Source organism: Belonocnema kinseyi, chromosome 9 (assembly GCF_010883055.1).
Source record: "Belonocnema kinseyi isolate 2016_QV_RU_SX_M_011 chromosome 9, B_treatae_v1, whole genome shotgun sequence".
NCBI lineage: Eukaryota > Metazoa > Arthropoda > Insecta > Hymenoptera > Cynipidae > Belonocnema > Belonocnema kinseyi.
The window spans coordinates 62,299,624-62,326,599 of record NC_046665.1 but is presented as its reverse complement, the minus strand read 5'-3'; the positions used below and the strand labels follow the sequence as shown (position 1 = coordinate 62,326,599).

Here is a 26,976-nt window from a genome sequence, read left to right as displayed (position 1 = left end):
ATCTAGTCGGGAGTGGTGCTGACTGAAAACAGATGATTTGGAGCGATTCGCGCGCCATATGTTGGTCATTCTAAGGACTTATTGAACTACCCTCGTATAATGCAATTAAAAATAATCTTGAGATTTAAAAGTCTTATGATATGAATGGCAATTAAAAACCCATGAAATCAACCAAATTTGTGTATTTTTTTAACAGAATTGTTGAATTTTCTAGCTGTAAATACGAATATTCTGATAAACAATTAAATTCTTAACCTGGAAATTTATATTATCGACCGAAACTGATTAACTCTTAACTACAACTTGCATTTTCAATAAAAAAGATGACATTTCTAAAAAAGGGATGAATTTTTAAACAAAAGCAATGAATTATCTACAAAATAGTTGAATTTTTAATCGTAAAAAAATTTGCTAGTCAAATAACAAAAAAAGTCAATCAAGCTAATGAAATTTTGAGCCAAAAAGTAGAATTTTCAACTAAGAAGTAATACTTGACCAAAATTCTTCTATTTTCAACAAAATAATTAAATTTTAAATAAAACAATAAAATTTAAAACGCAAAAAATAAATTCTTAACTAAAAATTTGGTAGTTAACTTCTCAATCGAAAATAATGTACATTCAACCAAAAGTAATTAGATTTACTTATTAGGTTCTATTAATTTACTACGCATTTAAGTGGCAAAAGTGAGATAAAAATGAAAGACTGTGAAGCGTGCGATAAACAAATAAGAAATTAGATAGACTCAATAATACCATTTTAAATAAGAATTGAAGTTAATTTCTAATAAAAATTAAAGACATCTAAATGAGATTAAAATCAAATTCAAAATTCGATTGAACGTCCAATAACTAAATTAATGTTCAGAATTCCTAAAAATAAAACCAAGAATCGATCGACTAAATTTGGACAACTACTATAAAATGTTCCTATTGAAATTAGAAAAAAATTAAGAAAAACACTTATTTCCCCTAAAAAAGAAAAGAAAAAAAATTTCCTTTTTGGAAAAAATACAAAAGAAGAAAGAAAAATGAGAAGAAAACCAACCAAATCCCTTTTCTTCTCTTTTTCATTTCTTTCGTCTTTTTTATTTTTATTATCATCAAATCACAACAAAGAAACATCTGTAAAAATTAAATACAAACGCTTCGGCACTCATGCAGCACCCTTATCAAGGCAAACGAAAACAAATAAATAATTTACAATAAAAAATACTCAAACAGACAGAAATCGGATCATTCTCATTTTTCTTACATCTTTTTCATTTTTGTCCAAGGAGAAAAATGATTTTCTTTTCTTTCTTAGGAGAAAAAAATGTTTTTTTTTTTAATTTCAATATGAACATTTTATGGTGGTTTTCCAATTTTGGTTTTTTCGTTTTATTTTCAGGAATTCTGAACTTTCATTTCTAATACTTTAAGAATTGTATGACACTATTTTGACACTATTTTTTATAGTTGGTGATATTATTTACACTATTTTTATCCTTAAAGTTAGTCCTAAGTCTAAAATTTCAATTCCATGGATACTCCATGGAATTTGAGTGGTAATTAGTACAATTTGAGCAAATTGTATGCTGAGAACATGCACATTTCGTCGCGTAGCGTCGTTTCTTTGGACTTAGACTGCTCTGCGCTCTGATTTGCGTGGGAGGCACTAGAAACCTCGTCGTCGTCCTCAACGCGATAGTTAGTGATTCATAAAGAGAATCGGGGGTGCAGCCGGTGAGTGGATTTACTAGCAGGACGGCACTTTTATAAATAAGACCGTCGCTGGTATTTAATGAATATCGGGTTTCAAAAGGATCCAGAATCCATCCCAGCCTTTACCGGGTACATTCGTGTCGTTAATATGCAAGTGAAAAGCTCCCCACGATGATGCGGTCTAAAAAAATCATCCTATTGGATTCGAGAAAGCCTCTTCCATTACCAAAGTATCGAATACCTGCGACAGTTTAAAGTGGAAAATGTAGTAAGATTCTTGGCTAGAAACTTGGTAAAAGAAGTTGGTATTGTTTTTAAAGTGCATTTTTATTTTGCTCCTTTCATTTTATTCGAGTTCAGTAGTAATTTTTATAAGACTTAAGGGGAAAGTTATATTGGAGATTGCTTTCATTCTTATTGACATTTTGAATTGATAAGTGAAATAAAATATCCCGGGTGGAAATTTAAGTTGGGGTTTGGCCAGTATACGGCTGGAGAACCCGGTTTTAGGCCGGGAGCTGGCCAGGGAGTTCGAATTTAAGTCTGGCTGTGGCCGGAGTTTCTGGTCGGAATCCGACCAGCATCGTCACGCTGCGCTGACCAGCATCCGGCCATGAAGCATGGCCGAGAGCTGGCCGGGGAGCCCGACCGTCGCCCGGGCAAGATCAATTGGTGCTTTACTAGATTTAAATGATTCGAGTTTCAATTGTATGAAGAGCATCAGTCACTGAATTAGAGGATCAATTTTATTCTTTTTCACTGTAGAATTGAAGCATATTAATATATGAAATTCCACACGCCCAGCACACAGGCAACATTAACTATTTTCACGTAGTCGTTGAGAGACAAAAAAGATTTAAAAAGTACATATTAAATGATTGCGAGTATTTTGACTTTAAATATTAATAGTCCTGTTTAGGGTAAATACATATATTACATTTTTAAACATTATATTACAAATAGATTTTTTAATGCTACTGGGTATCGAACCTACATATCTATACCTAAATCTAACGCCTAGCTGTCGGGAATGCCAACCACTGCGCTAAACCGACAAGTTGAAATTCGTTGAAAAAGCCATCTTGATAAGCTACAGTTCAGAAAAGTTGAAGTACCAAATTTAAATTTCTATTTTTCTAATTATTTATTATTATAAAAATACTTTTTGAACAAATAATTTAAATCGATTACAATTTTTCGTCGCGTGCTATTTTGTTTTTTTTTCCGTTTTAGACTATTTTACAACTTTTTAAAATGACAGGAAATATAATTATTTATGAACATTTAAATTTTTTAACGAAGGATCTCAGAAATTTAATCGTGAATGTTGAAAATTTTTTACTAATACGATTTTCTTAACTTTCGTGTAAGGTTTGGTTTTTAGGTGTTTTATACTATCTTACAACGTTTAAGATCTATATAAAATGTGAATTTTTTCTGAACATTTTAAATTTTTCATAAAGATGCAACTTAGAATTAAAAAAAAAGTCCGAATTACCAAAAAGTGTAATCGAATTTTTATCACAAAATGCATTGTGTTTAGATTGCAGAATAGGGGCATCACCTCTATTTTGGCTGGACACAAAATTTTTTTTGTAACAAACTATTAGAATCTTTAATTGAACAATGAATCGATTTGATGAGGCAAAAATTTAGAATTATTAGTACTTTTGGTACTATGATGTATCAAATATGGGTCTGTCACGATATATCATAATGATCATATTTAACGAGAAGTTGGAAATGGGTAGTGGTTTGACCAATATTATTCTTATTACTAGTTATATGGGTGCCTTTCCGCCCCCACGAACCATTGGAAAAGGGTAGGGTTTGGACCAACTTATTTTTGGGACCTGTCAAAGGAGTGTTTCTGGCCGTTTCGATGTTTAAAAGCACCTAAACAGTGAGTTGAATATGATAATTCCGATATCGTGACATATCCATATTTGAGATATTGTAGTAACAAAAGTAACAATAATTTTTAACTTCTGTCTGGAAAATCGCTTCATTTATTGTTCAATTAAAGATTCTAATAAATTGTTGCAGAAAAATACTGTTTTTCCAGCCAAAAAACAGATGACGCCCCTATTCTGCAATTGCACCTGCATTGTTTGTAAGTCTGAACTCATGAAACCTTAAAATTCGTGGTGTCAAAAAGATATTCGCCCAATATATTTTCACGCGCGGAACATCCATGCGGGTATACGCATCCATTTTTTAATTAAATGCATTAATTTTGCCTAGCGAGTATCCGACCAGCGCACGGCTAGGCTCTTAAAAAACAAACATAGCCCGGTCAGTCCCCGACCAGAAACCTTGTTGTACCAGGGCTAACCCGGGCTATTTCCACACGGGATGTAAAAATGGAGATTAAAAATCGCTTCTATTTCCACGTGGTATGGGAAGTTTTAACAAGCAAATGACATTGGTCATTTTGAAAAAAAAAATTAAATTGACGGAATTGTAATAAGAATATTGGTTGTGTCAGAATCTCTTATCAATTTCTTTGTCTCATCAGACATGTTAATTTTACAAGATAAAATGTAATCACGTGTATTTTGCGATCCACCGGAAAATGACCACGGATTTAGTTTTTGACTGGGAATATAATAAATTTTTAAAAGAAAAATCTTTGCAACCACTTGAAATATCACAAGTTTTATTTTAAGTGATGTCATACAATTTAAAATCAGTTCAATTTCAACTTTTTTTAAACGTTATAATCAATTTTTAACTTTTTAAATTACGAAATCTTTCATTTTAGAATGCATAGTTATAAAATTAATTAAAAAATTTTTCGAACTTTAGACTTTCCGAGATAAGCGTGCCAAATTATAAAATTACCGAATTAAAATCATTAACATTTTTTGTTTATAAAATTAATGAAATCGTTATAATTAAAATTTCAATTTTTTGCATTATGGAATTTTATAATTTGGTAAATTTCTAGATCGGATATTTTGTAATTCGGCATTTCTTATCGGGAATTTGTTTATTCTAGATTTTCTAATTTGGAAATTTTTATTTTTCGGGATTTTTTAGTAGACCTATTCTATTTTTTATAATTGAATTTATGTTCTTGATAAAATTAATTAAATGATTACAACTATAATATAATTAATTTTGTTTTGTTCATCAAAAAATGCATTTCTGATATTCGAGAATTTTATGATTTAGCCATTTTCTGTCGGGAATTTTATTATTCGGGAATTTACACCAGAAAATTTATTATGCGCGATTTTTTTCATTTGGGAATTTCCAGCCAGAAAATTTATTTTTCAGGAATTTTATTAATTAAAAATTTTATAATGAGGAAACATATTAGTCAAGAATTTGATTATTCGTGAATTTTTCGACATGGAAATTTTCCAATTTTGGAAATTTTATTTTTCAGGTCCTTTCAGTCGTCCCCTATATTTTTAAACGTACATGTTTGATTTAAATGATTTGGAAATGCAGTTTCATAGCCTCACACAGCTCAAAACTAGAAACATTTTAAAATGGAAAATTTTTGTAGAAAAGCTTTCAAATTCATAAACTATAAATGTAAATTAATTAAACATTTTTAAATTTGAATTTTTGTTCGAGTATTAAAAATTAAACAATAATAAAATTGATTATAGAAGTCGATTCTAAATCTCTTTAAAATTATACAATTTCCAGATATTTAAACAAAAAATTTAGCTGTTTTATTTTAATTTAGTAGATAAACAAATCTATACTTTTGATTTAATAAACTATTATCAAATTACTTCAAATTCATAGATTCATAACTAAACGCTTTTATTCAATTTAAGCTTATTTATAGCTAAACAATTTAAAACTTTATAGTTTGAAATAGAAAACCTCGGATCTTTAACATTTTAGATTGCATGATTCTTGTCATTTCCGAACGAAGATTTTGAATTTTTATGTGATAACAATTTGACAATTAATTATTCAAACATTTAATTTTAAATTGTTGCATTTTGATGTCTCCATAACCTCATTATTACTAATCTATTCAAAATAAAAAAGTTTACAGATAATAAAGTTTAACATTGAACTGTTTAATTAAAAGAACTTAGCAGTTGAAATAATTTCCACAAGTTCGATTGAAACTTTATAAAATATTTTGACCCCAATAAATTTGAAGTAATTAAAGTTTTTAAAATATATTCAACAGTATAAAAAACAGCTATAAATTTGCATTTACCAGTGAAATTGTTTAATTTTTATCTATAAATCACAGGTGACTAATTATTAATTTGAAACATTTTGAAATACAAATAATAATATTTCCAATATAAAAAAGTGTTAAGTTTAACAAAATTTGAAAGCGTTATTCTTTTAATGCCTTTAACTTATAATTGCTGAAAATGATATAATTTCAAACATATGTTGATGGACTTATTATTCAATTTAAAGCAGTGAAAATGATATCGTGGGTTTTTAGTTTCAGAACGAGAACACATTGAATCGCTCAATCTATAAAATCTAAAATTTTCAAATTTTTCAGTTTGATGGAATTTTAAGTAGAATTCATCAATTCTAAAGTGTTAAAAGCTTTCATTTTATACACAAATCACTGTGTATAAATTGTAAGTGTACTAAATCTTATTCTGCCCTAATTTGCAGCTTGGATTTTATTATATTAAATAAAAAAATTAAATGCTTCTAAATATTGAAAAAATGAGAATCAACTTTCTGTTGAATGAGAGTATATTTTTATTTTTAATGGCATTAGAGAAAAAAAGGAAATTATTGCCCTGTGCCCAAAAATTGGGTCCATTAACCCCTTCTCCTTTTTACGGTTTCACTTTGATTGTGTTCAAGTTTGAAACATTTTCAGCTTAAGCTCTTTTATTGTCAACCATTTTTAATCAAAAAGAACTTTAAAAATGAATAATTGACAAATTATCTGATTTTAAAATGAAAGGAAAGTGATACAATTTTAGCTTGAAACATGTCATAATGTAAAATTTGAAATATTCAAGATGAAGTTATTTTTGAAGTCGTCAGAATTTACATTTGGAAATGTGCAAATATTCACACTTTCAAAACATAGTTACATTTTAAGGATATGAAAAACAAATTTTCAAACTTCTATTTAATTTTTCGGTATAAATTGCTTATTAAATATTGTAGATTCCCTTTTAAAAATACCCGTAAGAATGCTCTAAGTGCATTTGTTAGTATATTTTCGAAAACTTAACTGAACCATCTCTATTATTACAAAAAAGAAAACAACTGCATCAAATAAATTTTTATTTTCTCTCTAAGAAATAACCCTCTAAACTATGAGAATACTGCCGATACTGCTTTTTATAATATAACTCACTCAGACAAAGCTTATCATAAAAAGAAAAATTTCACTTCGAATGATTGAATTCTCCATCAGCTCGAGATTCTTCTATAATAATTTTGTTCAATCCTTTCAAAGCAAAAGTTCTTGAAATCGTCCGAATAATTAAAGCACGGTCTGCTAGTAAAAGAGCCGAGTGTTTGCGCTTCACTGAAAAATTAGCGTCATGTGCATTGCAATTAGCGATTGGTTCGGATGGCAATTAAAATATTAGTTCAATGAAAAACGCAGGAAAAGTGGAGTGAAAAGGGGAAAAGGATAAAAAATAGAAAATAGAAAAGAGGGAGAGAGAGAGAATCGGTCCTGTTAGAAATAATAGTGTCCTGGCGTAAAGAAATTCTTGCACGAGAGCAGTGCGCGTTTTGTTCACAGGCACACCTGTGCCCTTTGAGATAACACCATTACTCGGAGTCCTCATCGGGGTCGTAACCGCGCTCTTGTTGGTCACCGTCACGATACTAGCTGCCCTCAAAGTCAGGAGTGAGAGACGGGTTCAAAGACCCGGTGACTTGCCGCTTAAAAAAGCTACGGTGCCGAGCTCTGAGGACCTCTACGATGCTGACGACAGAAATCCAGACGTCGTTCCTACTAACAAAGGTGAGCAATTGCTTCTCAAAAAGAAAATAATCCCTTTTACGTTAACGACAAAGGAAACTTTCTCGGGTAATCACTTTATCAGAAAAGGGTTATTAAAAACATTCAAATTTATAAACTTAAGGCTTTCAGAACAGTGATCCCATCACTAGACATCACTGATAACATTATTTAATGAAAATTAAGGGAAAAACGATTTCTTTCTGCCTTTAAATGCCCACACTGTGCATTTATTTATATGATCTGTTTTTAAACTTGATAAAAATATTGAATCGCAAAGTTTTGTCTTTCAGCATCACTGACCAAGTAATTCTGTCAAAATTAGGAACAAAGACTATTTTTCTTTTCTCTAAATATCCACACTGGGTATTTGCTTATAAAATTAATAAAATATATCAGATAAGAAATTTTTATGATCGAGTATAATTTTGTGAATAAAAGAAAGTGATTTAAACGCAAAAATGTACTTTGAAGACAAAAAATACCAAAATAAAAATTTTAAAAATCTACTTTTTCTCGCTGTTTGCATTAACATAAATTGTTAGCAAACAAATATTTAAAAATCGGGCTGCATAAATTTATTTGAAATTGAATGCCTAATTTTTTCAAGAACAGAAATCCAAACTCGGTCATGAATTGCATTCCGCAAGTTATTTTACACCTCATTTTTTTCACCCAGTGCATTTCTATCAAAAATGCTCCTCAACACATTTTTTAAAATAATAAATCATAATAAAATATAAGATATTTTGTAAAAAAATTTCACTAATTTCAAATTTTTTTAAAATGTGCAAAAATCTTTTTTGTTTGACTTAAATACAAAATTTGTTGAAAAAAGTTGAATATGTCGAATCTAAAATTTCTTCAGCTTCAACTAAAAAGACACATTATTATCTTTCTTTCATAGAAAAAAATGTTACGATGTTTTTAAAATGTTTAAGAATCACGAGAAAAAATCCCAAAATTCCTAGTTCAGGAAAACTTTTTTTAAAGAAAAATCAAAATGATAACATGTTGTTTAATTTAAGCTAAAGAAATTTCAGGTTCGATATATTCAACTTTTTCAAAATTTTAAAATTCGAATTAATCCAAAAAACATATCTTCGCAGATTTTGAAAAAATTGTAAATGAAAGAAATGTATATATAATTTTTTATTGTAAACTAATAAAAATTGCACATATGGAAAATTTGCCATAATTTTCGAACTAATAAGGCTTGTTTGTTATCCTTTCGATTCAAAAAAGAGAACAGAAAGTTTTAACCAATTTCAAAAACCATTCTTCAAGTTTTTCGGATGCCAATCCACATATTTTTTGACACAGGAATCAGAAAGTTCAAGTAGAAGTTGAGGACCTAGATTAAATAATTAGTTATAAATAAATTCGCTTAAAATATGACACTTTTAAATCAGAAATATGCATTAAAAATTGAACAACTTTGCATTAAAAATGTTGACAACTAACAAATCCAGAAATTAGAAATCCCAAGAAAAAACAGCTGTAATTCGAAAAATACGAGACATTATAAAATATTATATTATATTAGATATTATGTATTAGAGCTATATTAGATATTATATATTAGATATTATATATTAGATATTATATTATATTGGACATTAAAAATTTGGTGAGATTATAATATACCCCATATCTCTCATACATGCGTACACATATCTAGCAATTTTGTAATAAAATCAGTCGGTAGTTAAATCTATAAAAAATTTGTATTATATATTTCAATATGAATATTTTTTTCTAAATTACTCTGCCAACTTTGATTGCACAAGTTCATATACTTAGTTGAACTTGGCAGATTTTTGGCATCGGAGATGTTTTTGTTTTTGGCAATTGGAAAAAAATAAGTTAGATACGCTCGACTCATTTAATTGAAATTAAAAAATTTAAATAATAATTTAATAAATATTAAAAAATAAATGGATTCTTTGAATAGTAATCATTTAAATTTGTATAAATTTATTTATTATTTAATTCTTCTAAATGGTGCCATATATTTCAATTGAAACTTCGAATTTCGATTAGATTTTTTTATTTCAATTTGAAGTGGAATCGATCATTCATTTTCCAACAGATTTTATAGACATATATTTTACTCTCCGGAATAAAACATGCATTATTGTTGAATGATTCCAAATAATTAGGTTTTCTCCTGTGTTCAAATCTTTTTATTATATCTGCATTTTTATTTCTTACACTAAATATGAAATTTTGTTAAAACTATTCAAGATATCGTAAATTCCTGTAAAAAATAGTAAGAATTTGTTGCTATCATCTTCTCGTTTGAATTTTTTACTATTTGGTTAAGTATGTTAAGCATACATAGATATTTGTATATTAGATCAGCACATGTGAAATAATCGATTTTTTAAACATAAAATTTGATTAACTAAAACTTTGAATAATTAAGAATATCATATTTTTCTAAAATAAATATTGGACACATATTGATATAGAATTCTAGGTCAAACATTGGGCGAAACGTTTGTATACAAATTAATTGTTGTTGAATTATTTTAAGAAATTAAGATTTCTCTGTGCTCCCCTTTGCAGCCGCATCTGTCAAATCGATTTACGTAAACTTTTAATAAAAAGTCTATTGTAACATAGTAAATGGTACCGCGAATCTGGATTAATCTTAAGATAAGAAACATTTTACATTTTTTTATTCGTATTCAAATTAGAAGCAATCTTTCAAATTTGCTTGGTTCAAAATTTATCTATGAAAAATGAAATTATTTTTAATCTCAATCTCGTTTTAAAAAATCTGAAAACAACTAGACAACCTGAAGTTTGAAAAATTGAGAATCAAAAAATTTTTTTCACCATTAGACTTGAGTTTTTTTGTAATTAATAATAATACTAAAACTCTTAAAGTACTTTGAATTCAATTTTCATTTATTTTTTTAATATCCATATCCGCACTTTCAGGAAAAATAGAATGCTTTTAAACTAAATTCAGCGTTATTTTTTTTTACTTTAGCTTTTTTAAATGCACTTGCTATTTTTGTTGATAGATTCAGATTATCAACTGACTGGCTCTACAGCGGGTACTCCATTAGCGACTCAAAATACTCCAGTTGGGCTTCCACTAACTTCACTTCCAGTCCAGCAGTCTAATCACCTACAGAGCTTACCGACTTATACGCACAACGAATACAATAATTATCCAACGTTACCGGTAAGTGAAATGATTAAATTTACAATAATTTGCCTAATTCTATTTAAAAAATGGTTAAGAAAATTTGTTAAAAATTATAGACAAGGCTTATAATAATAACAGGTCTCTGGCTCACCACACCATTGCCACTAGTTGTCACTTTTTGAGCGAATATACTATTTTGCTACTATTAAAAAAAAAAGTCGAAATAGCACCGCGTTCTATAAAAAAGTATTTCGTAGCCTATTTAGAAGTTCATTATGTCGTTCAAACCTCTCCCTGCCATACTTTGCCACCCCTACTCCTTCTAGATTCCTCTACCCCACTCCTCTTACTCAACTCTTCACCGTCATCCTATCACACAACTAAATGTCTTAAACAATGAATTTGATGAAAAAATTTTAATTTTAATTTAAATTTAAATTTTAAACATTATTAAATTTTTAGTTCAATTTTCAATTAGAAGAAGTAATTTTTAACAAAAAAAAATTGGGTTTCGATAAAAAAAGACGAATTTTCGACAAAATACATAAAGTTTTGACCAAAGTACTGAATTCTTAATCCTTTGGTACGTTTTTTCACTTAAAAAGTCGAATTTTCAATTAAGAAGTATGACTTTTATCCAAATTTTTTGAATTTTCAATAAATAATCAAATTAATATTCCTTTGCCAAGTGTTTCAATGAAATTCTTTTAGTATTAGAACCTTCAAAAATTTATAAAGTTCACAAATTAAAAATTTTCGGATCAGGCATTTCAATTTCTTTTGATTTTCAGCTATAGAAATTTACACTTAAGGTTTTTAAATATCAGAGATCCTTATTTAAAAGATTCATTTAACATAATTGACAGGAGATTTTCTATTCAAAACCTAATTCAATTTGTTACTTTATGTAATACATTTTTTCATTAGGATATCAACTTACTTCCAAATTGAAAGCTGCCAGATTTAATTTAATTTCAAAATAAAGTATTTTTATCTTTTTAACAATCTAATTTTATTTCATTATTTTCAAATATAATTTTCTGAAATGTTCACAAACATTTACATGCAAATAATAAACATTTGTTGATGAAATAAAAAAGAATGAAAATTACGAATAAAATTGACCCTAAATTTATTTAAAATCAGTAAAATGCTTCAAATAAATGAGCAAACACAATTCTGCTTAAGAATATCAAATATAACGACAGAGATCTGGCTTAGATTGCGACTATTATATAAATTAAAATTGAACGAGATTTATTCAGATAACAATCACACTACGACACAAACTTTCTTGACACAGTATCAGTTTTCACATAATACCAGATCAAATTTTAATTAAGACGTTAAAATATTAAAAAATGTAGCACGATACACACATTATAACATCCTAAAAATTGTCGGATATTATAATTGGACAAGTTATAAAAATCGTACCCTGACACATTGAAATATTTTAGAGACAGCAGAAGCAGAAGGCAGCAGAAGATATTATAATATCCTCAAAATTAGCGGATATTATAATTTTTCGAGATCAGAAAAATCATACCATGGCACATTAAAATGTCACAAATAAATACAAAATATTATAATATCCTGAAAATTGGCGGATACTATAAATTGACGAGTTTAAGCAAAAAAATCATACCCTGATAGATAATTTCGATGAAATACCTGAATCAAGCGCACGCATCGTTTGTTGAAGATGGGGAGGATTTGGAATCCCAAAATGCTAGACGTTTACAATTTCCAAAAAATGAACGAACATGATATTTTCTTAGACTTTGAACTCCAGAATCCTTCCCCTTCTATTTATTCGAAGAGAGAATTGATGTTCGCTTGAGCGAAGATGTTGATTTTTATTCGGCGGCATTGATCCGATAAAAACCCCGCTGCAAGACCAAGTTGCACATTGCATTTTTTGAATGATAATCGCACTAAACTTTTGCCACAAATTCTTTTTTGTAGATTCATACCTGGCGATCTATCACCATACGATTTTTCCAATTGTCGAATCAGAACTCGTCACGCGGCGTTAAAGAAAGACCGCTAAATTAGAAAGAGCGGTAATCAGGACAATCTTGTATACAATCTCGTATATCTCGTATTTTTATGCGACACACACACACACACACACACACACACACACACACACACACACACACACACACACACATATATATATAACCTAACTTTCCTCGCTGCGCCTCGCCTCGCACGCATTTCGCTCTTTTGTCGCTATGCCTCGCAGTACCAGCCTCTGTCTCCGCGGCTAACACTTAATACTTAACTACTATTCACAATATTTTCATTTCTCTTACATCTACTTCCTCTCCTATTTACAATCTTTCCTTCTCCATTCCTCTTCCTCCTTCCTTCTCTTCTTCTCTATCTTACTTAACACCACCTTCACCCATGCTACTGTACTTTTGTCACCCCTTCTATGCAACAGTACCTCCATGCTTATCCCCCTCCTTTCCATCTCTTTACATTCCTGCAACCAATGCTCCAATTTTACACCCCCCTTCCCGCACAATTAACACATTCTCTTCTCTCTAGAAAGCCAGAACCTATTATAATTCTCCATGCAACCGCACCTCGTTCTCACTATAAGTTCCTGACTTCCTTGCTCTCCTTTCTTACACAAATATTGCGCTCTCTCCCTTGCCATAATTCACACATAGTTTTCGTTATACCTTGACTCTCTTATTCTCTCCTCTTCTTCTGCCTTCTCTTTTTCCTCTCCTTCTGCCTTCTTCATTCCATTCTTTTAAAATAAACTCATATACCTTCCTTCCTCCTGCATTCTGCTAACTTCATCCATCTGCAATCCATTCGTTCTAAAATACCTTTCCCTTTCCACCTCCATCTTTGCACCACTACACCTGTTCTTCTTCTCCCGCCAACACTCCCTAACCAATTTACTTCCCCCGTCTTCCAAAAATTTCTCCTCATATTTACACGCTCGACTCCCTGTTATAATCCCTAAACTCATTCTTTCTGTATCCCTCCTGCTAATATAGTTCGGCGTATTCCTTGCCAACCCCAGTATCCACTTTACATACCTCTCCTGTACCCTATTTACCTCCTTACTTACCTTCCAACCCCACACCTCAACTCCGTAATATAAGACACTCATCACTAGCGAATCAAACTATTTCATTCTTCTTTTAAAATCATCTGTGAACAACCTCTTCCCCAGCCCCCACACCTGCCTCATCTCCACATTTGCCCTCCTCGCTCTCTCTTTTATATGATCACCCACTCCCCCATTTCTACAAAACAAGAAGCCCAGGTACACAAACTCTTTCACCTCCTGTACCACTTTTCCCTTCCACTTCCACTCTCCTCCCCCATTTCTCCCACCGCATATGCGAGTGACCATATCCTCACTCCTCCTACCCTCACTCCTCCTACCACTCCGGCCGCTTCTGAATTTTGAAATTAAAAATAACTAATTTAATAATTACAAATTTTCCATTTGTCAATTTTAATCTCATTTATGAGCCAAAAAAGGTTCGATAATATCAGACAAGACAAGGCTCGCCTTGAGTCAACTGAACGTCGTCTTTGCCAAAGTAGGCTCGACTTAAAACAAGTAAACGCCATTTTACCTGTCTTGGCCATAAAAGTAAGAAAAAGGCCTATGTCTCGACTCAGTTTTGAGATGCAGCCAGGCATCGATGTCTTGGAGATTAACTCAAGTCATAACCAAGTCGAACTCAAGTCGAAGCATTTTTACTCGCGCGATTCTCTTTTACGCATCACGTGATAACTCAAATTAAATTATTATAGGTGGATTGCGCCTCATCTGATCATCTGCTAAGAATTTACTAATTGAAGCAAGGCGGGAGTCGCTGTAATAAGCCTCTTATCAAAAATGCAGGCGGTATTGAGAATTGAGATTAGGCGCGAAAATTTAAACGAAAATTACCTTACATCTTGTATCTGTTAAAAATTTGATTTTCAATTTCGAAATTTAAATGTGAAATATTTTCCAATTCCAAGTTATTTTTTCTTTTTTAATTCAATCTCCAGCTAAAGCTTCATCGTAATTTTAAAGGACATCTAATTTATAATAGAATTTCTTCAAATGGAAAAGGCGATTTTTGATCATTATCTGGTATTCTAAACTCAGAATAATTTTTTATTTAATTATTGTATCAAGTTACTAATACCCGTACTTTTCTGCAACAGTTTCTTTGTGATAATGTACATTTTCCTAAATTTAGCAATCAGAGAATTTAATATCGAAATCGATCAGGAAACACATTATAAAGTCCATTTCATAACTTGTGAAGGTTGGATTGTTATTATTTCAAATACTTAGTTTAAAATTCAAGAACAGAGCATTGAAACAAGTAAATATAAAATTTCAATTGGAGAGTTTTTTGTGGTTGAGTTATGTGTGTGTGAGTTAGTTCAATCAATTAGTTTAATTAATAATTTTTTGGTTTAATAAGAAAAAGTAATTCAATATTCTGAAGAAAGAATTGGAACATTAAATTATAGAACAATAATTTTACTTATCTTTTTCACTAATCGTCGGAAAATATTATAAATATTTTATTAAAAATATGAATATGTTTGATATGCAATAAATTTCAAGTACCAATGACAAAATTTGAATTATTTATGAATTTTATAGACTCTAATACAAAAAATATTATAAATTTCTTTAATTCCTTGATAGGGATAATATGAGTATATTTGAGAATATCCTTTAATGATAAATTGTCTAAAAGCCTTGCAACACAAAGAAGTTATGTGTCCCTTTTTAAAGTTACTTTTTTAATTTCAAATGTTAAACGTACTATTTTTACACATTTGTATATTCATAAGGACTGATAAACATTGTTTAGAATAAACTCACAAAATTATTGTTTATTTATTTCTTTTTTTCAAATTTTCTGATCTTTAGATATATTTAGTTAATTAAGGTGTGACCATAGACCAATTGATGATTAAAGGAGTAATTGAAATAATATGCAACGCTTTCAAGAAATATATTTTTGCTGCTTTGGTAAGAATTACTTTCGGAATTGTGTAAAAAATGCGTCCCCTAAAATTTGTATGATTTCGTAAAGAAAAATAGTACTTAGAGAAATGTAGAAATACTTGAAAAAACAATGGAATTTTCAAAGTTTTTTCAGTATTTAGGTAGACACCCTGCACTGATATTTATTATTTAGAGAAAATAATCGACCCTCCACATTCTTTTTATTTCTCCAAAATATCAAGTTTCTTTTCTTAACAAATAACAATATGTATTTATCAAACTATTCGTAATAAAATATTAAAATTGATGCACGTACTTAGTAAATTTTTTACAGGCATAATATCTTTATGGGGATAATCAATCAATTATATTTATTTTTTTCTCGACATTGATATTTTAGTGGTGATGTCTCTTTTTGAGAAACGAATTTAATTGCGAATCTTTAAATAGTACAGAAGATTTTTTAATTATTATTTAGTATTCGAGAAAAAATCTTGATTTTAAATAACTATCCAGCTACTAATATCCAATTTATCTTCGGAAAATTCATCCGCTGAGAATTTAAATTCGCCAAAGTTTGGCAAACAGAAGAGAATTTAATATCGATGTTGATCTAGGAACATATTAAGAGGAATTTCGTGAAAATCCGACAGCTTCCATTTCCGATTCTCGGCTTGAACTTCAAACTCCATTCCCAATGCCACTTATCCATTTTTATTCAATGACCCGCACGAAGTGCAATATCTCCAGGCGACGAAAGTGGAAGTGTAGATTCTCCGTTCGTCGAAGTTACTGGAATAATATACTGTGGGAAAATTGAAGAAGGAAAGCACTCGGGAATAAGGGACAGTTCAAAACAATAGTATCCACTAGGAGTGGAATAACGCAAAACTTTCCCACAAAACTTTCCAGGATAGCCGCAGGTGAGGGAAAACCTGAAAATCAGGAAGAAGTTAGGGAATTTTGCTGGTCAGTAAAATTCAAGGAAAAGTCAGCGATTTTGAAAGAGATATTCAAAAGTTAGCGAATTCGTATGAAAAAAATTTTGAGTAACTGTCATGAGTAATAAGTGAACTTTTGATACCTTTTTTTCCTGAAAAACTTTTTAGTCACTTCTTTAAGATAAAGCCGTCATAGTATTTTTAAATAAAAGATCGCTTTAATAAAATTCCTTCCTATATATTAACCCATGGGTGAACGAATATTAATTTCAGGTCTGTACTTATTTCTACAATTTCATGAATTATTTAGAAATATTTTATGGTACTTCAAAAGATTTCGTCAAATTTGTAATAGATTTCGAAAGATTTTATATTGTTTTCAAAAATATCATGGAATTTTCAAGAGTTTAAAAGAGTTTCAGGGGATTCCAAGGATTTGAAATATTTTAGGATATTTTAAAAGATTTTAAGAAATTTTGAATTTCAAAGAATTTAAAAGATATGAAGATCTTTTTTAAACATCCAAATATTTTTAAATATTCCAATCGATTTTATCAGGTATCCAAAGATTTAAATAATTTTTAGGGATTTTAAAGCTCTCAAAGTACTTCAATAAATCATGCACGATTTCAGAAAATATCGTCTGATTTCATAGAATATCACGGAATTTTATAATATTTTGATATTTTTCAAAAGAACTTTTTACAACAATTAAGGTATTTCGTAAGATTTTGTAGATTTTAGAAATCTTTGAAGATGCATCCAAAAATTTTATAAAATTTAATAGATTTTTGGATATTTTTAAATTTTCCAAGAAATTTTCAATTTATTTTAATATTTCTAATGAATTATAAAGTACTGGATTGAAATGATATTTCCATTCCTATTTAACGTCAAATAATCAAGTTAATGTATAGAATTCCTGAAAGAACCCAAGAATTCAGCGAAGAAATTTAGAGTTTTGTCCAAAATCTGTTGCTTTTTAGAATTCTTTTTTTAAGAAGATCTTTTTCCAAATTACAAAAGAATAATTTTATGGTGGTTGTCCACATTTTTTCGCGTGATTCTTGATGTTTTTTAGGAGTTCTAAGCATTGAAGTAGATTTCAATAACTGAAAGTGATTCCAAATTAGTTTAAAGATTTGTGGGTATTCTTAAATGTCTCAAGGAATGTTCAAAAGTTTAAAAAATGTTCAAAAGATTTCGAACCATTTTAGGTATTAAAATTTCTTTTAATTCTAAGGAATTTTCAAAAACTTTGAAAATGCAAACAACTTTAAAAAGATTTTAAATCATGTAAAATATTTTAGGGTATTTTAAAAGATCTTAATTTAAATTTATTTCAAAATGTGAATGAGATTTTGAGGAGTTTGATATGTTTTTTGATATATTCAATTATCCCAAGGCATTTTCCAAAGCTTTAGAGAGTTTCAAAAGATTTCAAAAGATTCCAAAGACTTTTCAAGCCATCTAAAACATTTCAAGATGTTCCCAAGTATTTGATAGATTATGAAGAATTAAAAAAAACTTTCATGAGGTTGAAAAGAATTTTATAGAATTTCTAATGATATAGAACGATTCTAAAAGATCTATAAGTTTTTGTAATATTTTAAAATATTTCAATAGATTTTATAGGATTTTCGACGATTTTATCATTTTTAAGGATTTTAATAGTTATTTTCATAATTTTTGCAGGACATTAGGAAATATCTCCAGATATTATAGAATCCATTCAATTTTATACTATTTCAATATATTTCAAATATTTTCAAATATTTTTTGCAATTCAGTAAAATTCATTTTGAATTTATCCTGACTTTTTATTAATTTTTCCTAATTTTTATTAGATTTTTTTTATTCTCTTAATTTTTTCAATTTACTTGAATTCTCAATTTAACCAGGCAATTACAAGAAACATGTTTTTGCTTTTGAATGTACTCTGATATATTTATATTGATAATTTGACTACTAATAAAAGAATTCTCGCGCTCTAAACGCGTGAATCGAAATTGCCAGCATAAAATAATGCTAAATATGTAAAATAATACATTCAGTAATTTCCCACTTCCATTAGCTGCGTGGTAAATCTCGACTCGGAAAGAGTCCAGATGTCACAACCTTGAAGTTTGACACGTATGGATTTGAAACTTATGTAATTCATTTTTTTGAACAAATGTTCGTGTCAAAGAACTAGAAACATCCTGGATTCGTCTCCAAAAAATATCTCAATTTTAAACAATTTTTTTAACGATTTCGGAATTTTTGTAGTTTAGTCTAAATTTTCTGTGTACCTGTAGATAGGGATTTGAACCTTATGTAATTAATTGTAAAAAAATCTAAGAGCCTTATCGAAAAACTAAAAACACCCCTAGATTCGTCTCTAAAATATCTCGATTCCAATTGTTTGTTTTTTTGTTCAAAGAATTTTTTTAACAATTAAGGGTAGTACTCGGACGGGTGAGCATCTGCAAGTAGGACCAGGTTGTGTGATAGCTGCGTTTTAACTAATGTGGAGTGTGTAATTTGAAGTTAATTCAATGGGTAGGGTGAAATTTAAGTTTTTCAAAACTTTAAATTTTCAAGTTTTCCTTCAAACTCGACTTTTGGAAAACTGGCTGAACTCAAATGATGGTTTTCTGCAGTCTTCCTCTCCCCTGAGCAATACCTATTTAAGTGGATTCACTTGCCATTTCATACTTTCTCATGTTAAAGAACTTGAATGATACTTTAGCAGTGACAGTGGTAAACTAACAAGAAAAAAAGAACCATAACAATAGAGAAATTGGTCGATTTAATTAGTCATTACCTCAGTGTGTATACAATTTTTCGATCCCTTCTCTGGATTCGTGCCTGCATCAATACGGCAGTTCTCTCATTCATCCTGCCTATTATCTAGCGTCTTTTCTTGATTTCCCTTCCTTGCAGCTTCGTTATCAGTCCCAATGTCGCCTCGCTGAAAACTTTGCTTACTATTTCGTTCAGTTCAATTTATCGCCGAGGGCGCTAGACGACGAGAACTCTGTGGTTAAGTACTACTCGTGAAGGTAGAAGAAAACTTTATCTAGATCGAATGCAATTCTCATCTGCTTCATTATGATGATTACCGAGGTTATAACTCGGCTTTACAACTCAGACGTTCGAGGGGAGAAGCTCGATAGATTGTGAAATTCAATTATGAAAGGAAAATGGAAAACAAGTGTAATTACGAATCAGAAAAAGAGGTTTAATTGCTTTCCTTCCTTCACGCATTTTTATTTGATTTGCTTCTGTATTTTCTGACGAGGGTTTTTATAACTTCTGGATGATTTATTTGAGAATGTTTTATGTTTTCTTAATTATTGTAATTGCGGGGCATTCATTAATAAAATATGTTTTTTGAAACCTGATTCCAGTAAACCTCATGGATGCTCTAAAGGAATTATTAAGAGCTTAACAAAATTTCAAGGGTTTTCAAAAGATTTTTAATATTTAAGTATGTTTTTAATTATTCCATATCATTTTATAGAAATTTCAATAGGTTTCAAAAGAGTTGAATTATTATTTTGGGGAATTTCAAAAGATTCCAAGAAACGTTCTATTGATTTCAATCATTTAAAAAGACTTCCTATAGATTCAAACATCTTAGGGTACTTTTGCAGATTTCAAGGTATTTTTTATAATTTTAGAGGATTTCAAGAAATTTCCACGTGGATTAATTCGAATGCTTAATTCGAGAAACTTTTTTTAGGGGAATTCCAAGGATTGTTATGAATTTTACTAATTAGGTAATTTCTTTAAAGCAATAATTTATTTATGTTAATTTTTCTCTCTGCTGGTCCTATCATGTCAGGGTCTACAGCATTGCGCGACGCAGGCGCTAAGGCTTAGATTTAATACACGTGGATATTATTTCAGTTTTCATATAGAAATATATTAATTTTTTTTTAAAGAAGATTCACAACTTTTCAAAAAAGATTTACAATTTGTAAACAGTTTTAGGTTGCGTTATAATTTTAAATAGAAAATTCACATTTTCATACAAAAATCAGTATAAGTTAAAGTGATATATAATCCTTTAGAAATTTTGGATTATGTTAGTGTTTTGTTTTGGAATTTTTACTTTTCTTTAAAAAAATTCTTTTCAAAGAAGATTTAGAACTACTTAAAAAATTAAGTTCATGATCGCTTTACATAGGACATTTTGGTATTTGCAAACAAAAAGTCATGATCTTCAAATCCAATGATTTTTTTCAAAAATGATGAAATTTATGAACTTGAATAATCTAGAATTTTGCTAGTGTTTTTTCTCTCTTTAAATTGATATTTTCAATTAAAAACAAATTCAAATATTAAAGAATAACCAGATCTTTTTAAAGAAAATTTAAATTTGTGAACAACTGTAACTTTAAATCAAAAATTGGCGTATCCATGCAAAAATAATCATGAGTTAAAAAAAATTGATATTTTTTATGGATATATTACATAATGTTAGTGTTTTCTTTTTATTTGTATTTTAAATGAAAATTTATTTTAAAAGTAGATTCACAACTTTATAACAATTTGTTATTAAACTGGTGTTTTAAATTGGAAATTTTTCTATAAAAAAGTTATCAGTTTCAAATCCAATGGTTTCTGTTTAAAATAACAAAATTTACAAACTTGAACAATTTAGGATTTCAGTAGTTTTTCTTTTTTATCGGAAGTTGATATTTGTATAAAAAACCATAAGATTTGAAAGAAGAACCATGTAACTTTAGAACATTCTTAGGTTACACCATAATGATGTATCTAAAATTGACATTTTCAAATAAAAATCATAAAAATTTGAACACAATTCAGAATTTTAAACGATTTTTTGGTTATGCTAGTGTATTTGGTCGAAAATTGTTTATGTTCACGTTTTTCACAAGAAATCAGTTATTTTAAACCAAATTCATAAGATTTTCAAATTTTATTCTGGCATCATTAAGTTGACAATTATTTTCGTTTCATACCGAATATCAGCAAAGATTTGAAAGAGGATTTACACATTTCAAAAATTTTAGGTCATGTTAATATTCACGCTGGAAAAATATGATTTGAAAGAAAAAATATTAGTGTAGTAAGTTTAGTCTTACTTAGTTTAGCTTTACTACTTAAAATATAAATAGCTTAGCAATCTCTCAAGCAATGAACCCAGGCGAAGATCTTCACAAAGTTATAGTCATATATAGTCATAGATCACACGAACGTACTCAAATTGACTTGACAATGCTATAGTAAGACACATACTCTAAAGTCTAAAGAATCATAATCCAATTTTTGAGTATTTTTTTTCTCTTCTGAACAAGTTCATATTTGTGAATTAGACTCTTATGCTTTGACACCATTCGATTCTGATTAAAGAGATACATGCAAATTCAAAATTATTTTTTTTTCAGAAAAAAGATCTCCTATGCTCCACTGGGAATCGAATAACAGTACTTTTATTAAGCGGTTAAGAGATCGAAACAAAAATACTTTTTCGAAAATACACGCATTATTTTTCCAAGTGTTTGAAGTAAAGTTTTACAAGGAATCTGTATTATCCTCAGATAATAACAGAAATTCTTAATGTATTTTCACACTATATGGAGCTATGTAGCGAATGAGAAGCTATTTTTTCAGACAAAATTTAATATAAAAATGTTTAATTCATAGCTTCATCCAGTCTGAAAAGACGTAAAGGCTTTATTTTATGGTCTGATGATAATACATATTCCTGGCCAAATTTGACTTGTAACACCTATCAAAATAATGTGTATATTTCTGAAAAAGGATTCTTGTTTATATATCTCTGGTAGCCCATAGGAAAATAACCCATCCGGCAATCGGAAGTTCTGTGGCTTGATTCTCAGCGGTGTAAAGGAGAAGATCTTTTCAGAAATAATTTAATTTACAACATTTTTAATTCATAGTTCCGTCTAGTCTGAAAGCACTTTAAGAATTTCTGTTATTGTTATTCTCTGATAATAATACAGATTCCTTGACTAACAAATTCGATATTTTTAATGTTTCAGTTGGCTGGCGAGGTGACATATGCAGAGCTGTGTCTAACGCGACCTACGACGCTCTCAACGGCACCCGAATCAAAACTATCGAGCATCAATAGCATGGCTGCACTCGGAAACCTCTCGGGCTATGGAAGTGGCCTCGGAGTTATCGTAGGTGGTAAGCCTTACACGAAAGAGGCGACGGTCTACGCCTGTATAGATCACAATGCAAGGCCGCCCAAGATCGACTTGGCTGGAGCACCCTTGACCGGGGGCACTCCAGTCAGATCGAATGTCCTCCAAGAGTCCACCATCATCGGGAAACAGCACCATCCTCGAGAGGTCGTCACGGTTCGCACCCCCTTGATTTCTACTCAGGAAAGTTGCGTATAGGGTCGGGATTCCGACGCGCTCAACGTCAATGAGTACTACGTCTGATAGCCGTGTCGCGTCGAATCTATTTCGCGTTTCCAAATAGGGACCTAAGTCTAGTGTTTCTCAAAAGAGTGAACTTTCTTTTAATGACATTCTATGGGTTCTCGAGACGCTATGACGTCATCGAGATTACTACCTGAGCTGATGCGAGTGATTTCAAGTAGATTCTGTTTAGGAATCTTCTAATACAAAAGTTATGTTCATGAAAGAAGAATTTTGATAAGAAGTTGCTGATGTATAAATAATATGGAACGATAGATAATTAATCGGAATTTCAAAATTAATTTTTAAATCTTTTTCTAAAATTTCCAAAGCTAATCTAACTGGATTGCTGATAGTACAAAGCTTTTCGGAATGTACCAGCATTAGCCCGCCTCATAAAAAATTCGTAGGATACTACGTTAGAAACGACGTGGATTCGGACGTAATTAACAATGTCCTGACTTAGAATGGTGTGTGAACATAATCATGAAACTCGTAAAAATATACTCATCATCAAATTTTTTTGCATAACTGGCTTATTACAATCTATATATGAATTAGTTAGACTGATTTTTAGTCAAATTTGACTGATTTAAATAATGCCAATTCGACGATTGACAAATCAGTCAAAAGGAACTTTTCAAATTAGGCAATTTGACTTGAAGATTGAATCAGTCATTTTAAATTATCCAATCTGTCGAATTGATAACACAAAAATATCAATTTTCTACTAAAAATGATCACTTTTTGTATCAAAAATGGAATTCGCGAATTTTCAATTGAAAAAAATTAATTTCCAACCAAAAAAATGACAAATTTCCAAAACAAATCACTTAAGTTTTAACCAAAGGGATGAACTTTGAACTGAAAATATAAATCTTCAATTGAAAAAAATGAATTGAATAAACAGTAAATCGACTTTCAACTAATTAGTTATGTTTACAATAAAAAATATACATCATACACTAAAAATACAGTTCTCGAACAAATAAAATTTTCCATTAAAGATCCGAATTTTGAATTAAGAAAGATTTTTTTTATACCAAAATAAAATTAGTTTGGAACAAAAAATTTGAATTTTCCACCAAAAAGATGAATTTCTAACTAAAATGTTGAATCATTGACCAAAATAGTAAAATTTTATCAAAGTAATTCATGTTTCAACCATGTAGTTGAATTAAAAAAAAATTAAAATTAAAATTAATTTTCCGCTGAGAAGATTATTTTTTTAATAAAGAAAAGATTTTTAACAAAATACATAAATTTTAAAATAAATAGCGGCATTTTTTGACTGAAGAGATGAATTTTCAAAATAAAATTTCCTCATTAAAAAAATCTTGTACAAAATTGTTAACAAATAAGAAGAATTTTCGACTAAAAAGACTTCCTTTCTACCAATAAAGATGAATTTTCAATAATGTACATGAAACGTTAACGAAATAGTTTAATTTTCTACTAAAAAAGTCGACTTTTCAACTAAACAGGGAATAATCAGTTTAATCTTTCTATCATAGAGATACATTTTCAACTAAAATGATGAGACTTTAACAAACAAAATTAATTTTCAAGAAGGTAGTTGAAATTTCAAAAAAACTAGCTAACTAATTAATCAAAGTTTTTAATTCTCAACAAGAAATGTAATGTTTGATATTTGAACTAAAAGGCATTTTAACTTTAAATAAAAACTATTAAATTTAACAAGAAAAGATTACTTTTTAAGAAAATAGTTGAATTCTCGGTCAGGTAGTTGAATTGATAACTAATGACGATCAATTTTTAATTAAAAATTGAAACAGTTCAGATGCAAATAAATAAAATAATTTTTAATTAAAAAACCAATTATGGAGAAAATAGCTGAATTGTGAACTAAATATTTTAACTGGTAACCAACTAGTTGATATTCCAATATAAAAATGTGAATTCTCAACAATTTTAATTGAAATTTTAATGACAAATAAACTCAACCTAAAACATCAATTTTGCACAAAGAAGAATTATTTTCTACTATTAAAGACGAATTTAATCTAATCAGTAACATCCACTTACTTAATCAGTAATTCTAAATGATCTAAACTGTAACATATAATGGCTATAAGCACTCATTTTTATTGATCTAATCCATGACGTTCAATGTGTTAATCAGAAATTGATACCTTAAGTTAAGTTTTAACTGATTTTAAATTAAAGTGAACTTTCTGTTTCCTTTTGCGTTGTTTTCGACGAAGTGTACGACGTCGAATGCTACGTAATTTCTGACGGAGTATACAACTTCAGATGATACTTCGTTTACGTTGACGTCGGATTCTACATCCGAATTTTCTAACGTAGTTTTCTACGTTCTTAACGTAAACGTAATTTTCAATTAATATTATGCGATGTCGGATTCTACATCTATAATTCCCGACTTAGTTTTCTACATACTTTCTGGCAACGCACTCGTAATTTTCAATCCATAGTGTACGACGTAAGATTCTTAATCGTTTCCGACATAGGTTCCTACATAGGTTCCTACATATTTTACATCCGATTTTTAAGAGGGCAGTCTGCATTTATTATTCGTTTTAAAAAAGCTCGAGGTTTTGTCATAAACAGCAGCTAAAAAATCCAGATTTTTCTCATGTGTAAATAAAAAACTGTTTGCACGGAAGTCAAATACGTTTTGGGATGAATTGACGTGTGCGTAACAAAGATACGTTTGGTTTGCGAAGTGTGCGAGCTCTATGTGTATTATAACCAATACGTATCAAGGATATCGAATTTGATGCCTTGGGTACGAAAATGTATATAATGTAAATACAATCAACGAGATTAGATATATTCTATTTGAGAGATAATATGACTACCCTCTGCACCATCAGCTCATGCCAAGAGGAAAACAAATGACAAAATGATTTCTCCGATGGGTCGAATTCTGGTCTGAAATTGTATACTTCCACATTTTAGGGTCGTTTTTACATTTTTCAATTTATTGCAAAGTTTTCCTCCGTCAAGAAATGTGCCAATTTTTATTTAGATAATATTTAATCATCTTTTTTTATCCATATAGAATTCAGTGTTCGAAAGTGAGGAATTAATTTTCTTTACGTTATATTCAGAATTGTAATTTTTGGGTAACTGTAATACATTATTTGGGAAAAAAGTAATTATTAAGATTAATAAGAACTACAGTATTTTGCGAATAGTGACGAGGAATAAAATGTACTGTTTTATCAGGGTGTCTAACCTGACCAACCAATCGGAAAAAACAAGAAATTACAAAGAATTATATTCCGTGTCCAGGATTTTTCTATCAAAAGTAGTAATGTGAAAAATAAAAGTGGTTTTATTTTTATATTATTCTAATTCTGACTGGAAAGGGTGAATTTTCTAAAAGAATGATAATTTTGTGTTGAAACGGGGAATTTAGAGAAAAATGATCATTTTGAGTTTGGGACAGAAAATTTTCACAGTATTATTTTTAAAATTGGAACAGGAAATTACAGTAAAGAAATATAATTATGACATTGAAATAGGAAATTTTGTAAAGAATTATTGTTTTGTCCCGGAACAGATAATTTTTTAGATGGAACGGAAATTTTTATTAAATAATTTGAATTCTGATTAATGGAACAGGTGTTCCCAAATCAGCCCCAAATCAGTATTTCCTTTAATGAAACAAATTTTTTGTGCAGATAAAAATTGTTTAAATTATAAAATTTTCATGTTCCAAGTCAGAATTTTAAACATTTTGAACATGTTTTTTTTTTTGCAAATCAGATTTTTTTTAATTGAAAAGTTTGGTTTTTTGCAAATTAAAATTTGTCAGAATTAAAAATTTCTGCTGTT

The 26,976-nt window shown here is 29.5% G+C and overlaps 1 protein-coding gene across 1 annotated transcript in view; it reads left to right on the top strand.

Moving 5' to 3' along the window:
* The window catches only part of LOC117179779 (nephrin-like), a 628,567-nt gene extending 604,900 nt beyond the window's left edge, over positions 1-23,667 (top strand). Inside the window, exons 12-14 of the mRNA XM_033371879.1 lie at positions 7,420-7,644; positions 10,677-10,840; positions 22,762-23,667. Coding sequence (XP_033227770.1) covers positions 7,420-7,644; positions 10,677-10,840; positions 22,762-23,127 — 755 coding nt within the window. The 3' untranslated portion in view covers positions 23,128-23,667. The remainder of the gene's footprint in view (positions 1-7,419; positions 7,645-10,676; positions 10,841-22,761) is intronic.
* The last annotated feature ends 3,309 nt before the right edge of the window (positions 23,668-26,976 follow it).